The following is a 15,166-nucleotide window of genomic DNA, read 5'->3' as shown; positions in this document are numbered from 1 at the left end:
ACCTTGCCCGGGATTGCTTCCTGCTTTGCTCCCTGTGTTGGCTGGGATTGGCTCCAACAGACCCCCGTGACCCTGTGTTTGGATTCAGTGGGTTGAAAAATGGATGGATGGATGTAAGCTTGAAAGAATTGGCAGCTATGCTTGTGAAAATATGAACTGCAAAATATGCATTAGAAGTAAACAAAACGACTGCCGTCAAGAGAGTCGATAATGAAGAGCCACAGGAGATGGAGATTTCAGTGCTCAACACACCTGAAATCTGCCAAACAACACCAGTAGATGCACAGATGAGGTTGCACAGTGTCCATCTTCTGACTGTTTTACTTTTGTGAACCACCACGGGGCGCTCAAGTCGCCCCAACCCGACACAGACAGGCAAAGACATGAGTTCCAGGCGCAGTACATGTTTATTCAAGTGGGGAAGACTTTTTTTGCTCACTCGCCCACAACACAGCAAAATACAAGAACCAATAACACTCCTTTTCCCTTCTTCTTTCTCGTCTCCACTCCTCCTCTGGCAAGCTTTGTTCTTCTTCCTCCTGACTCTGGCTCCTCTCTGGAGGAGTAGCTGGCTCCTTTTAAGCTGCACCTGGGAGCATTCCAGGTGGTTCGTTAGGGAGATCTGGAAATACTCCCAGGTGTGGTGGAAGCCCAAAGTAGGGCTCTGCTGCTCCCCCTGGTGGCATCCATGGAACCCAACTGGGCTGTACTGACAAACAGTAACTCTCATACAGCCCTGTGGGAATCCAAGGCACCGTGGCAACCCAGGGGGCAGCCAAGTAGCAGTTTTGGGGAGATGGCACCCTTCAAAAAACATCTACCCCTGTCCTTCATTTAAGGCAGCATCCCAGCTGGGTAAAGATGTCGGCCGTCCCTTCCACTGTCTAATTAGAAATGTATACATGCCGCAAACAAATAGGCACATTGTTGTATATCCACAGCCCACAATGATTACCTAAACTCTTTTTGCAGTTACTATGCCATACAATGATTCAATAGTTAAAATGATGGATATCATACAAGACAGAGGCACGTCTTAAATGTGTAGAGCCCAGTATCTGTGATAGTCTAAGTGTGTGTGTGGCTGTCTGTCCCCACTGTCACAGCACTCATCATAACGTGCAAATTAATCATTAAGCTTCAGCTACCTTGTGCTACCGAGCTCCTGAATGGATAACAGCAAATTTCTCTCTGCGTAAGTTCTTTTGATACCTCACTGAAACGTCCCCAGCGGCAGTTTAAAATACACGGACTGGAGAAATTGGGCTAACGGGTGTTTAAGGAAGGAGACCTGTGAGTGCAGGATGTTGCCGCTTTTCAATACGTACTTTTTAACGGGTTGTCCCCAGACGTGTATTCTCGTTTGGAAATCACGTCTGGCCCTGCGAGACTAGGGTCAGACAGCTTAACGTTTGTCAGCAGATTGATCCAAAGTCTTCTACAACCGAAGACAGCGGTACCAAGTGCGAAACAGAATTTCAAAATCCACATGCCGCACCTCTTCATAGCCATCAGAGGCGCATATGCCAATTTTGGTAATGTCGTGTATCATGTTCATAATGCCAGAGTGGGCGGACAGTTTCAAATAAAGCAAGGTCCACATCACAGAGGACCTGGCCTGGTCCAAGCAAACTGACACTTTAGTGAAAAAGTCATAACAGCATCTTTATCAACTTATAGGGATTTTAGGGTATATACAGTATTAAAGAACGTTTAAAAACACACCTGTGACAGCATTCTGACAGGAAGCATTACTGACTTGTTACTGTTTGTCCCTTTCGTTAATTTTTTTACACAACGACCAGCTCAAATTCAGATATTCTAAAAGTTTTCTTTTTTTAGAGTGTTGACCCGTAAGCAATATGATTTGTGTTTAAGGCCCTTCTGATGACGATTTCCTTAAGGGATAATGCATTTCCACTTATGTAATTACAAATATAGTGTGAAGGACAGCTGGGTCCCATGCCCGGCAGGGACGCCCCTGCTGCATCTATTCCGGGGGAGCCACCATGGGCAGCTCAGTACCTCCCCCGGGACGCTTGGTGGCAGCCTCCCTGGTGGACGATGATTCCCCAACCTGGCGCAAGGCTCCATGGGAGATGGAGTCCTCTACAACCTGGTTGGGGGCTTGGATGGCCACCAGGAGGAGCTGCACGGACTTTCCAGCCCAGCTGGTCGACTCGTCAGCTCCACCCAGAAGGTCAATTAGGACCAGGTAATCAAGCACCTGGAACGCTTCCGGGTGGGGTATAAAAAAGGCCAGCCACCACCACTCGAGAGAGCCAGAGTCGGGAGGAGAAGGACTAAGCCTAAGGAGGAGTGGTGGTGCTGAGGTGGATAGAGAGTATTAATTGTGAGGGTATTTAGGACTGTGTTGGGCCTGTGGGACACGGGGAAGGCGTGCCCCACGGCTGAAGAGAAATAAAAAAGTATTTATTTAAGTACGTGCCTCTGCCCGAGTCTGTGCCGGGTCGGGCGCTATATAGCACCTTTTACAATAGGAAAAAAATAAATATAAAAATAAACAGGAAGAAGAAAGAATATATGAGGTTTAATGATGATCAGGATTCAAATGTTAGCCTGCAGGGGGAGCTACTGTAAAATTTAAATATCTAGAATCAGTGGTAGTCCAAGATGCGGAGAGAACCCATACAGTGCAGTGTGGATAGAAAAATTTGAAGAAGGTATTCAAGAGTGTTGTGTGGTTGAAGAATTAAGATAAAGGTTAAAGGTCAGGTTTTTAAGACTGTAATAAGACCAGCAATGATGTATGGAGCCGAGATATGGGCAGTAAAGGGGGCACAGGAGAAAAAGTTGGATTTGGCAGAAATGGGAATGTTGAGATGGATGTGGGGAGTTACAACAAAAGGGCAGAATAAGAAATGAGAACGTTAGAGGTACAACAAAAGTGGGTGAGACATCTAAGAAAGTACAAGAGAGTATGGTGTGGATATGTGATTAGAAGAGACAATGAATATGTGGGTAGAAGAGTGTGGGGAATGAAAGTACAGGGGGAAGAGAAAGCAAGGCAGGCCAAAGCTGAGGTGGATGGTTAAAGTAAAAGAACACCTTCAGGAATAGAGTCTGACTGGCATGGAAGTGCAGAACTGAGCAGCTTGGAGAAGGTTGATCAAGCACATTGGCCCCACAAAGAAGTGGGAAAAGATGAAGCGAAAGAAGAAGTAAGAGAAAAATAAGACCGTATAAACATAAAACATAATGCTGAAACACAAACAGAAACCTATAATTCCAGATCTCTTACCTCTGAATTAGACTCGGTGTCACTTATTCCTGCAGCAACTGCACCATCTACTGGGCTCTGAGGAGAATCTGTCTTCTGTACAGACACCATCGTACCATCTTCAGACACCTGAGACTTCTCCGTCAACTTGTCGATACCTAAAATAAAACGGGTGTGCATGGCTTCAGTGAAGGGCACTTTAACCAAGCCAAGAGTAAAATGGAACAGCAACGGTCACAGCCATGAAGAAAAGCAACATATTTATGTAAAGAACCCACCTGGAGTTGCAAAGAGGCTGGCCTTCAGCGTGCCGGGCTCAGCAGGAGCAGCGGGCCGTGAGCCCTCCATAGAGACTGCCTCTTGTGAGTTGGTGCGGGATATGGGTTCGGAGGATCTCTTTTTACGCTGCAGTGCTTTCTGAATGGACGAGGGGTCGGTTGGCAAATTGGCCAACTGGTGGAACACATGCCGTTTGCGAATGATTGCATACACCAAGTTGCAGTTTCCTAAAAGAATTGGGAGGAAGAGCAGTTTCATAACTAGAAAAGGGATACGGATGGATATCGCACACTTACTGTACATAATAATATTGTACATATATACAGTATGCCATTAAAATCAAGATTCTGCAGCACCCTGCAAGCCTGTACTAGATTAAGAGGGTTTGGGAATGTTCAATACTATATACGTAAGTATATATGTGTTTAAATACAGTATGTGGTAGTAGAGTAGTTTTATATATATATATATATATATATATATATATATATATATATATATATATATATATATATATACTTTATATAACAGATCTATCATCTTTAAGTATTCCCAAAGTAGAATTCACAGTTTCTCATTTTCCTTGTGATTTTCTTTTTTTGTCACAAGCTGTCACAAGACAGAAGAGAACTTAACAGCGCCACTTTAAAAGCAACTTCCCTTTCTCCCAACCACGTCCACGGCTCCATGTTGCCCGGTTTTATAATTATGTGTGACCATTTTCTACTGGTATAAGGGGGAGTCAAGCTAAAGTTAGAAAATGGGATTTATTAGAAAATGGAATGAACCTTAACAAAATTGATAATGACTACATTTCTCAGTGGAGTTTCCACCCTTCTCAATGTACTGGAAGTGACTGGATTCCAGCAGAATAAAAGGTTTTATCTTGTCCTGGCCACCACTCGTGTCCCTGAGTTACTGTCGAACACTACATGCCGAGTGGTACTACAGTCACTAGTGCAAGTTACTGTGACTTGCTGGAGACCATTGTGAAAGCCTGCTATTCGATCTAAGCGGCGGGGACTCCTGTCTCACGGAGTCCTTTTGCTTCAAGACAATAACACACTGCTAAGAACACCAAGGTCTGTCTGGAGAAGCTGAAGTTTGAAGTATTGCCACATCCTCCTTATTCACTAGATTTGGCACTGTCTGATTTCCACCTTTTTGGACCACTATAAAAAACATCTGAGTGGTTGTCGATTCAAGACAGAGGATGACGTGAAGAGAGCGGTGCACAAGTGGTGGCGAGGACAAGACAAAACCTTTTATTCGGCTGGAATCCAAGCAGGTGGTGCAAGTGCATTGAGAAATGACATAGTTAGTTTTGTTACGGTTTGTTCCGTTTTCTAATAAATCCCATTTTCTAACTTTAGCTTGACCCTCCCCTCATATTTCTCTGACATCTTCAAACAAGGACATTCCCAAAGAATAAAGGCAATTGAACTGCCACAGTTAACACCCCTCTTACCATCAAACTGGTACTGGATGATGTTGTTGAAAACTTCCAACAAGAAAAAAACGAGATGATGGTTTTGGGAGGCAGAGAACAGGAACCAAGTGGTGGAGAAGGCTTCAAGGAGATGGAGAAGCTTGTTGGCCGCCACCATTGACAGACTCTTTAGGTAAGGAGACACTAAAGGGAGAAAAAAAAATGGTTGATCCGCCTGACTCCTTTTTTTAGGAAACAAAGCATTTTAACAGAACACTATGCAATCAAGCAAATGAAAACAATGTATAAAGTACAATAGTATGTTTCGAACACAGCCCATGAAACTCAGCACTTAGTCTCCAGTCAAGAAATCCTTGTCTGTATTCAGCAGGGGGCACATGCTAGCTGGGAATGTGTTCTTGCAGAACTGTATTCATACTTGAGACAATGTATCCTTTCCAGTGACCACCGTGGGGAATTAACAGCAAAAATGTGTAATACAAACGAAAGGCTACATTTAACTTGCTTTAAAATGCTGCATTTACTCCTATAAACAAACAACTTGGAAAGCCTACAGGACAGTACAATTGTCTTCTGATGTTTCAGTGGGGCCTTTGACGATAATATCCATCTTCAAAGAAGTCGGAAACCTTTTCCATTGGATGGTCTGTCTGTACCTAGGACAATTCTAAGAGAAAACATTCTCAGGGAGCACATGCGCCCCCTGCTGGAAACACTGTCTGAATTAGGTAATTAGAAAAATAGGCTGAGCAGAGGCCTATCATGTTTACAGTAGGATTACATTGAGGAGGTCTTGTCAAGGTTTAAACAGATCCTCGTTAAGAGAGGCTATCGGTGTGCTGAGGATGGCGAGTGGAAGAAGACTTCAGTTAGTGCTGGGAGGTATACTGGTTCATACCGAAAACCATTTTTTATTTTTGTTATGATATGGATTTTTCTTATACTGCAATACCGGTTTAAATAGCTTCAACAACGTTCAGAACGTGGCGCAGTGTGAAACTGTTTAAGGGGGGACCTTTTTCTCTGCTACACACATGCAACGGAGTACATGCGTTAGTGGAGGTATTGAGCGATGAAAATGGACAGAGAACATTCTGAAACTGAAGCTGTAGCAGACGATAAAGTTGAACGTGATGACACAAAAGAATTTTTGCCGAAAAAAGGAGCTGCGTCTGTTGTCTGGAGATTTTGGTTTTAAAAGGTCGGATGTGGACTAAACAACAATTTACTGCAAATGCTGTCGATCTAAAGTTGTCACTGGAGGCAGCACCACCTTAGCCGTAAACATGCTTTCGAGGACCATGAATGTATGGAACTAAGGTTGGCACCCTCCACGTCCTCAGGTAAAACTGAAAAAGTGAGAGGACACTCGAGTCAGACGTCACTTGTAGACGCATTTTCTAGAGGTACTGCCTACGACAAATAAAGCAAGCGGTGGATCGAGATAACCAACGCCATTACAATCCATATAGCTAATGTGTCAGTGGACAGAGATTGTTAATATTAACAGAAAGTGTAGTTGGTTTATAAAAGATATTTACTCTTTATTCCTTTTTCTAAGACATGTTCAGTGCAATACAACTTTTGACAAGCACCTCTGGATATTTTACTAAGTCTAAATGCCTCTTTGGATGGTTGAAAATATGCTGTCAAAATTATAGTTTTAAGTTATTTGCAAAATTTGTTCAATAAAAAGTGGAATAGGTTATTATTTTAGCCAGTCTACTGCAGTAATTGCAGTGGAAAATGTGGTTAACATCCACTCATGCATGGGAAAAAAATACCGTTGAATACCGTGAAACTGGTATAATTTTGAAAAATACCGTGATATAGAATTTTGGTCATACCGCCCAGCCCTAACTTGAGTATAATAAAGAGCTATATGTCAGTTAGATGGACCTGGAGAAAGCATTCGACCGAATAAAGTAGGCAAAACTGCTAGGAATATTAGAAGACATGGGAGTAGATAAGTGGGACAAAAGACTACTTAGGGACAGGTCAACAAAAGTAAGAACCATAGATGGACTAACAAGGACAAGTCAAATAGGAAGAGGTAATACACCAATGCTGTTTAACTTCTATGATGAGAGATTCATTAAAGAAGCACTGACAAGCAATGAGTTGGGGATGAAAGTTGGAAGAAGATGGATTACATCGGTAAGATCTGCTGACAATAAATTGATAACTTACTTACAAAAGAGGTCAACCTAATTGAGTCTGGGGGACTGTTTGTGAACAAATGTGCCAGGACAAGGGCACAAAACTGATCATCACAAGTAAAGACCTCAGAATAGAACACAAGCGAGTTTCAATTCCTAGATAATAAAAACCTTACAGCTCGTATCAGTTAGACAGAAATTCACCGAACAAGAGAGTCTTCAAATGCTTCTTAAACACGTTGATGGTGTCAGAATTCTGAATGGAGGTGAGTAACCCATTCCTCTAGCTAGGTGATTTCATAACACGTAGAGGTAGCATAAGAAGTAAACCTGGTGTCGTCAAGAAGGAGCGCAGGACATCATAAGACTCATGCAACACATAACTTTATCGGCGCAACCACATAAAGGTCAACACATGCACTTCCACATCATCTGAGATAAGAATAATTCTGTGTAACAGTAAACAAATCTTTGGTAAGTTTAAACTGTGCAAAAGACTTCTTCTTCTGACATTACCATTTTGATTCTTGGTTAGTGTGTTGGATTGCCTAAAGATTAGAATTCTGGAAAATGAACTGGACTTGTACACTGACTATGTCTCGTCTCCTGGTCTTTCACTTAGAAGTCAAAACTGTCTGAGAGTACTGACATGTTGCATGTTGATTAGCACATGCATGAAAGAATTTCAGTTAAAAAAAATGTAATAGATTACCCGCCCAACACTTACCATTCACCACAATGGTAAGCAGACAGTCAAACAGAGGCTGGAGACGTTGGTGACCGCTGGTGATGATCTTGTGAAAAACCTAAGAAATGAACAGAAATATGCAACTTCAGCCCAGTGTCGTTACTGGATTAATCTCACACGGTGAGGAATGTGCAAAAAACAGATGTTTACCTACCACTATCAGCAGATCAGCATGCGTTCCGGTGAAGACAGGGATGTCCATTGGTACTCGGACAGAGTAGGGCTTATTTAACCGGACTCCAAAGTTCCTCTCTCCACTTAAAAGCAGCAGGATGAAGACTCCAATGTGCATTAGGCCCACTCGAGCTAAAAAACAACTAGAGTGAGATCACTGGGGATAACAACATTGTAGCTAATCAATCAACTTGGGGACAAGTGCCATCTATCTAGCTATTTGCAGAATGGGCTACGTGGTGCCATCAGAAGAGGCTTCACAAAATGTACATTATGTATCCACCTATTGGTAGAATAGACTATGTAATGCCATCAGGAGAAACTTACACAATGTACAACATTATCTATCTATAGAATGGACTACATAGAATAGACTATGTGGTTCCATCAGGTCAGGCTTTACATAACACAACATTATCCATTGTGACAGTAGGGGCCACTGTCGCACCTCCAAACCCACAGACAACACGCCAAAACACCAGGTAAAAAGTCCCAATACTGAATTTATTATTACAATAATGTGCACAAAGCACCTCCACCTCCACTATACTCAATAATAATACAATAATAAATCTAATAAATCCTTCTCTCCACCCAGCAGCTCTGTTGCACTTCCTCCCAACTCCGGCTCAGCTTGCTGGGTTTCCCACAGTCCTTTTTATAGTCCTAGACCTGGAAGTGCTTCTGTCCTTCAGTCCATGTGATTCCATAGCACTTCCAGGTCAGATGAAAAACTCTTCTTTTTCTTCAGCCCGGAAGTACTTCATTTCTTCCATCCCCGAGAGGAGGTAGTAGTTCTGGGCTATGATAGAAACACTTGTGCCTCCCTGCAGTGTCCCCTGGCAGCCCCCACGATATCCAGCAGGGCTGTGAAGCCGAACTCCATTGTCCATGATGCCCTGTGGGAATTCAGGGCACCTCCATGTTGCAGGGAGGACTCCATCTATTGGCCTGGGGGTGCTGGCCGGGATAAACTGCTGGCCATCTCTCACACCATCTATCTATTTATTGGTAGAATGGACTACCTAGTTCCATCAGGAGAGACTTTATGCAATGTACAACATTATCTATCTGTAGGCAGAATGAACTATGTGGTACCATCAGGAGAGGCTTCACACAATGTATATTATGTATCCACCTATTGGCAGAATAGACTACGTGATGCCATCAGGAGAAACTTACATATCTATCTATAGAATGGACTACGTAGAATAGACTATGTGGTTCCATCAGGTCAGGCTTTACATAACATAACATTATCCATCTATCTAGTGGTAGAATGGACTACCTGGTTCCATCAGAAGAGACTTTATAATTCATTACATTTATATAGCGCTTTTCTCAGTACTCAAAGCGCTATCCACACAGGGAGGAACCGGGAAGCGAACCCACAATCTTCCACAGTCTCCTTACTGCAAAGCAGCAGCACTACCACTGCGCCACCTGTGAGGATTTTATGCAATGTACAACGTTATATATCTGTAGGTAGAATGAACTATGTGGTACCATCAGGAGAAGTTTCACACAGTGTACATTATGTATCCACCTATTGGTAGAATAGACTATGTGATGCCATCAGAAGAAACTTACACAATGTACAACATTATCTGTCTATAAAATGGACTATGTAGAATAGACTATGTGGTTCCATCAGGTCAGGCTTTACATAACACAACATTATCCATCTATCTATCTATTGGTAGAATGGACTACCTAGTTCCACCAGGAGAGACTTTATGCAATGTACAACATTATCTATCTTTTTATCTTTTGGTAGAATTGACAACAGAATGCCACAAGGAGAGACTTTTTTTTGTTCTTTGTTTTGCCTTATACAATTTCTTGTATTAGAAATTTGTTAGAGCACAGGGTCAGCCATTGTACAGTGGCCCTGGAGCAATTGCAGGGTAAGGGCATTGCTCAAGGACCCAGCAGAGTAGGATCCTCTTTGGCAGTAACAGGGATTTGAACCGGCAACCTTCCAGATATTGGCACAGATCCTTAGCCTTAGAGCCACCAGTCTGCCCATGACTTAACATCATGTACAACACTATCTGTCTATCTATCTATCTGAAGGATGGATTATGTGGTGCCATCAGGAGAGACTTTACACCATGTACAATATTGTCTGTCTATCTATCTATCTACAGTATCTATTGGTAGAATGGACTACATGGTTCCAACTGGAGAGACTTTACACCATGTACAACACTATCTATCTGTAGAATGGACTACATGGTGCCATCAGGAGAGACTTTACAACATTGATGTATATCAGACAAAAGCAGACAACATCTGTATATTTACATTTAGGTTAATGGATAGACATGAAAAATGTTGCAGCTGTAAAATTTCACTTTCATAAATTGAGAGTAAAGAAACCACATCAAGTAAAAGGGGGCCGTAAAGCACCACCAGCTACAGGAAAAGTGTTTAATGGCTTCCCACATTCTAGGAGAACGTCCACCACCGTTAAATTCTGGCCGTGGATGCTCTACACTTTGCACTTTTAGATTTCAAAATGCAGAACAGGGCAACCGCAACCCTCCCTTCTATGAAGCTGTATGGCTGCATTTTTTAGGGGTAGGAATACTCTGCTGTAATGCACCCCAAGCAGACTGGAATATGATACCCATCAAACACCTTATTGTTTTGACGTAAACTTATTTCTACTTACATTGATCAGCTCGAGCATCATTCAAATAGTAGAGGATAGGGACCAGGACATCAAGAACATCACTACTCTTCAGAACGAAGAACAAGAATTTCTAAAAAAAGACAAAATCGTGAAGCTTGAAATAGTTTTGGTCTTACGTTCAAAGAGAGGTAGAAATGCAAGCATCCATCTGTTTTCTAAACCCGGTTGATCTAACATAGGATTGTGGGCCGAAACCAGCCCTGAAGGGAACGACAGAGATACAAATAAATTTAAAATACGTTAGACATGAGAGGAAACTGGAAAGACGGAGGAAATCTGTGCAGCACAGGGAGACACAGGCTGGGCTGAGAACTGAACTCAGGTGCCTGGTGCTACCACGCTGAACACTTTTGATTTATGACAACAATTTATTTATTTTTTTATAGTGATTGCATATACTTTAGAAAACGAGCATCATATCAGATTGCCAGAACAAACAAAATAAGACTTCCATTACATTTGATTTTGTTTGTTTCATCAGAGCCTGAGCGGACATCCTAAAACAATTTGATATCGTCTACTTGCACAAAATGATGCATCTTGGGATGGCTATTCTATGGAGGACCAACGGATTGATTTTGCAATACAATGATGTCAACTCAGTTCTTTTTTTGTTTTTTTTTTTTTAAATGGATGCCCTACCTTATTGAAATCACAAAGCTTCCAGAAGAGAATCAGCAACTCCTGGTGGAACTGAATCTTTTTAGTGGAATTTGGCAGGTACGTCTGGACAAGAGGGTTAGTGAGCAAGCGGGCCACACCTTTCAAAATGAACTGGAAATCCTGGTAAGGAAGGGAAAAAACAAACAAACATTAATGATAGAGCCTCTCTGAAAACCATCATGTCATCAATTTCTTTATAAACTTCTAATGAAACTGTTTGCCCCAGGCCATGTCAGTCCGGGTACATTTAGATTTACAATTTTTTACGCAATGATAAGACGTATATACACATTGTGATATCCAGGATTAAAAGCAGTTTTATCAAAACTGGTGAAACTATGAATAACTTCCAAGCACAATTATAAAAAAATAGTAATAATAATCAGCCTAACATATTCTATTCACTGTCCTTCAACTTGATTTCAAAATAAAAGAAGGGTAAAAACAAATAAACACTACAAATACAGTACAGTACAGTACAGGTCCTTTCAGTGCAAGGTTTGTAGTTCAGAGGTCCTGCAGTAACCTCAGGAGACACAGGATGGCAGTAAGTGCCTTTGTTAGCACTGTAAACAGCTGACGGCTTGTTCTTTCTAAACGTGCTTTTTGAGCATTGAGGTCCGCGCTTCTACTCAGTATCTGTGTATACCTGCACACTAGACCGCCTGGACATTTTAATCCTACTGTCTCTACTTTTTGTGTTGCCCTTGTGCGCTGTAACATATTTTTTCATTTTATATTCTGTCTTCTGTATTGTGTTGTCCTTGTATGTTGTACCAACAATATCAAGACAATCTCAGAGTACACAATAATATACCTGGCCAATAACGTGAATTCTGATTCTGATTCATTAGGATAATTGTGATGAAAACATGCCATCAAGCTAGCCAATCCTATTCGCCAAGATTGTTCAAATCAACTTCAAGTTGAGATCTGGAGGTCCTGAAAGTCCTACTCTCTACTACACTACTTGATCATATAAGGCTGATTATTACTTCTGCGTCAAATCTTCGCCCCAACTATGCATGTAGACTACGCCATAGAAAGCAGTTAATACGTTCTGCCGTACCGTACAGTGCCTGAACGTTAGTTGCTGGTGTTCGTAGCACACAAGAAAAGCAGACAATCCATTAAAATGTGGGCATGTATTGCTCCTCTTGTTACACATTTCCTTAAAAATTTATAGAAGAAACTTAATTTTAGAACACAATTTTTACATAGTAAATGCATATATACCATCCATATTACTAACTGAGAATGGTAAACCGGATGGCATGGACGCAGGCACACGGCAAAAACCGGATGGCATGGACGCAGGTACACAGCGATGAGACCATGAGACATACTGTGCAGGCGCGTACAGCGCGCGTCTCATAAACCGCAAGCGAAGTCGTATCCACCGCGAACTAAAGAGTAACGGCCCAAACACGAAAGAGCTCAACTGACGTGAATGAGAAATGAAGCAACAACGCGCCCACAGCTAACGACTAATGACACATCCACACAAAAAAGAGGATTCTGCGCTGCAGCCCAGATTCAAATGGAAGAGGCTACGGAGGCCCCACAGGTCCACAAAGATGCACGTGAAAGTACGAAAGGCAAAGGCACCTACACAGCATAGTGAAAACCGACATAGTATGGAAGGCGCAGGTGTCACCGCCATATTGTGAGTGGCACTACTGCGGAGTGAAGGCGCAGGCGTCACCGCCATATTCTGAGTGGCACTACTGCGGAGTGAAGTTAGGAATAATGTACTGCTTGGGATTGTACAAACCAGCTCGACTAACAGAGCTACAAACACGAGCCCGCATGGATAAAGAAAATAAACGTGGGCGCCTACTACACGCGTCTGAAACCGCGGAAGCAAAACTGTCTCGGCTCTGGAACCAAACAGCTCGACTAACAGAGCTACAAAAACGCGCCAGCATGGACAAATACAATGAACATAGGCGCCTACAACGCGCATCTCAAACTGTGGAAGCAAAGCAGGTACGGGGGTTTGGCGAGCGTAGCGAGCAGGGGGCGAAGCCTAGTTATAAGAGAAGCTTGGGTTGCTGCAGGATGAGGTGTTGGTGAGGCCAGCAGGGGGCGCTTACCCTGTAATCTGTGTGTGGATCCCAATGCCCCAGTGCAGTAAAAATGACGCCGTCCTTCGGATGAGACGTAAAACTGAGGTCCTGACTCTCAGTAATCAATAAAGGTCCCTGGGAATATTTCGTAAACAGCAGAGTGTATCCTAACGTCCTGGCTAAATTGCACTCCATGGCCTGGTCATTCTAGCCCCCTGAACACCCCCCTGTCTCTAATTGCCCATCTCTCTCACCCACTTCACCACCTAACAGCTCATGTATGGTGAGCACACTGGCACAAAAATGGCTGCTATCATATCAGCCAGGTGGCTGCTGCACATTAGTGGTGGTTGAAGTGGCTCCTCACTCACTAAAGCGCTTTGAGCAGTGACAAATGCACTATATAAATGTAAAGAATTATAATTATTTATTAAGAAATAAGTTCAACCTTGAAAAATGCCAAACTTATCCTTTAACAAGTTTTCAAATGTCCCTGTGTTCTTCCTGAAGAATTTACTTTAAAATAACAGCTGGAATCCACTGTACTAATTCCTTTCATCATCTGAATCTGGTTAATGATTCCCTGTGTGCAAAAAATGTTGAGTTAGCATTTGTGGTTAGATGACCATTTTCTACTGATTTTGTTTTGGTATCGAGCCTGGCCTGCTATCCTGACTGTGTCTTACCTCTGTCAGCCTATTTAAACTGCTAACACTCTGTATTATACTGCTCAACTGGAACAATCCTAACTCACCTACTGTAACACAGCAAGGTCAGGAGGTCCAGTTTTATTTGAAACTAGCTGAAATACCCTGCGTTGCCCGGGAGGAAAATAACTGTTTGAGAAAAATATCTATTATAAAAAGAAATCTTGCGACGATACGAAAGCCCCCTAGTAATTAAAAACAAAAAAAACATAACTTTAAAAATAAAAATAAATTAACAAACAATGAAGACTCATTAATGTGCTTGTCTTGCGGTTTTGTATGCATGTTATCATCCAGTGGACGCTCAGAACTGGGCAACGCTATTTAATTTCAAAAGGAACAGGCACGCGCTGGTGCTGAAATATAATAATAATACATTTTATTCATATAGCGCCTTTCCCATGCTCAAGGCGCTTAAATATAAAGAATGCTGGCAGTCACCTCCAGTTCGCCCTCTGGTGGTCATTCTGAGTGTCAACTGGATGATAACATGCATACAAGTCTGCAAGACAAGCACATTAGTGAGTCTTCATTGTTTGTTAAGTTATTGTGTTGGTTTTTTTTTTTTAATTATATTTTTCTCAAACAATTAAAAAAAAAAATCCTCCCGGGCAACACAGGGTATTTCAGCTAGTTTTAAATAAAATTGGACCTCCTTACATTGCTGTGTTACAGTAGGTAGGTTAGGATTCTTCCAGTTGAGCAGCATACTACTGTATAATACAGCGTGTTAGCAGTTTAGATAGACAGACAGATCACCCCCACCCTGCCCAGAAGGTGGTGGGTTAGGGTTGATCTCACCCTACAGTATTTTTAGTCAACCAATGAGAAACATGTGTACCAAGTTTCATGAAAGTTGCTCCAGCCGTTCAGATACATACATACATACACAAACACAGACATACACTGACCTTTATATATATATATATATATATATAAATATATATATATATATATAGATTCTACAAAATTAGAGTC

General features: G+C 42.1%; 1 protein-coding gene across 1 annotated transcript in view; it reads right to left on the bottom strand.

Annotated features, from left to right (window-relative positions):
• Positions 1-15,166, bottom strand: part of hid1b (HID1 domain containing b) — an 82,377-nt gene that overhangs the window by 14,092 nt on the left and 53,119 nt on the right. Inside the window, 7 exon segments of the mRNA XM_028818429.2 lie at positions 3,263-3,399; positions 3,520-3,747; positions 4,989-5,153; positions 7,857-7,935; positions 8,032-8,183; positions 10,729-10,819; positions 11,392-11,532. Coding sequence (XP_028674262.1) covers positions 3,263-3,399; positions 3,520-3,747; positions 4,989-5,153; positions 7,857-7,935; positions 8,032-8,183; positions 10,729-10,819; positions 11,392-11,532 — 993 coding nt within the window.

This window comes from Erpetoichthys calabaricus, chromosome 14, assembly GCF_900747795.2.
Source record: "Erpetoichthys calabaricus chromosome 14, fErpCal1.3, whole genome shotgun sequence".
NCBI classification, from domain to species: Eukaryota; Metazoa; Chordata; class Cladistia; order Polypteriformes; family Polypteridae; genus Erpetoichthys; species Erpetoichthys calabaricus.
The sequence above is the reverse complement of the archived record's forward strand: the minus strand, read 5'-3'. Positions and strand labels throughout refer to the sequence as shown.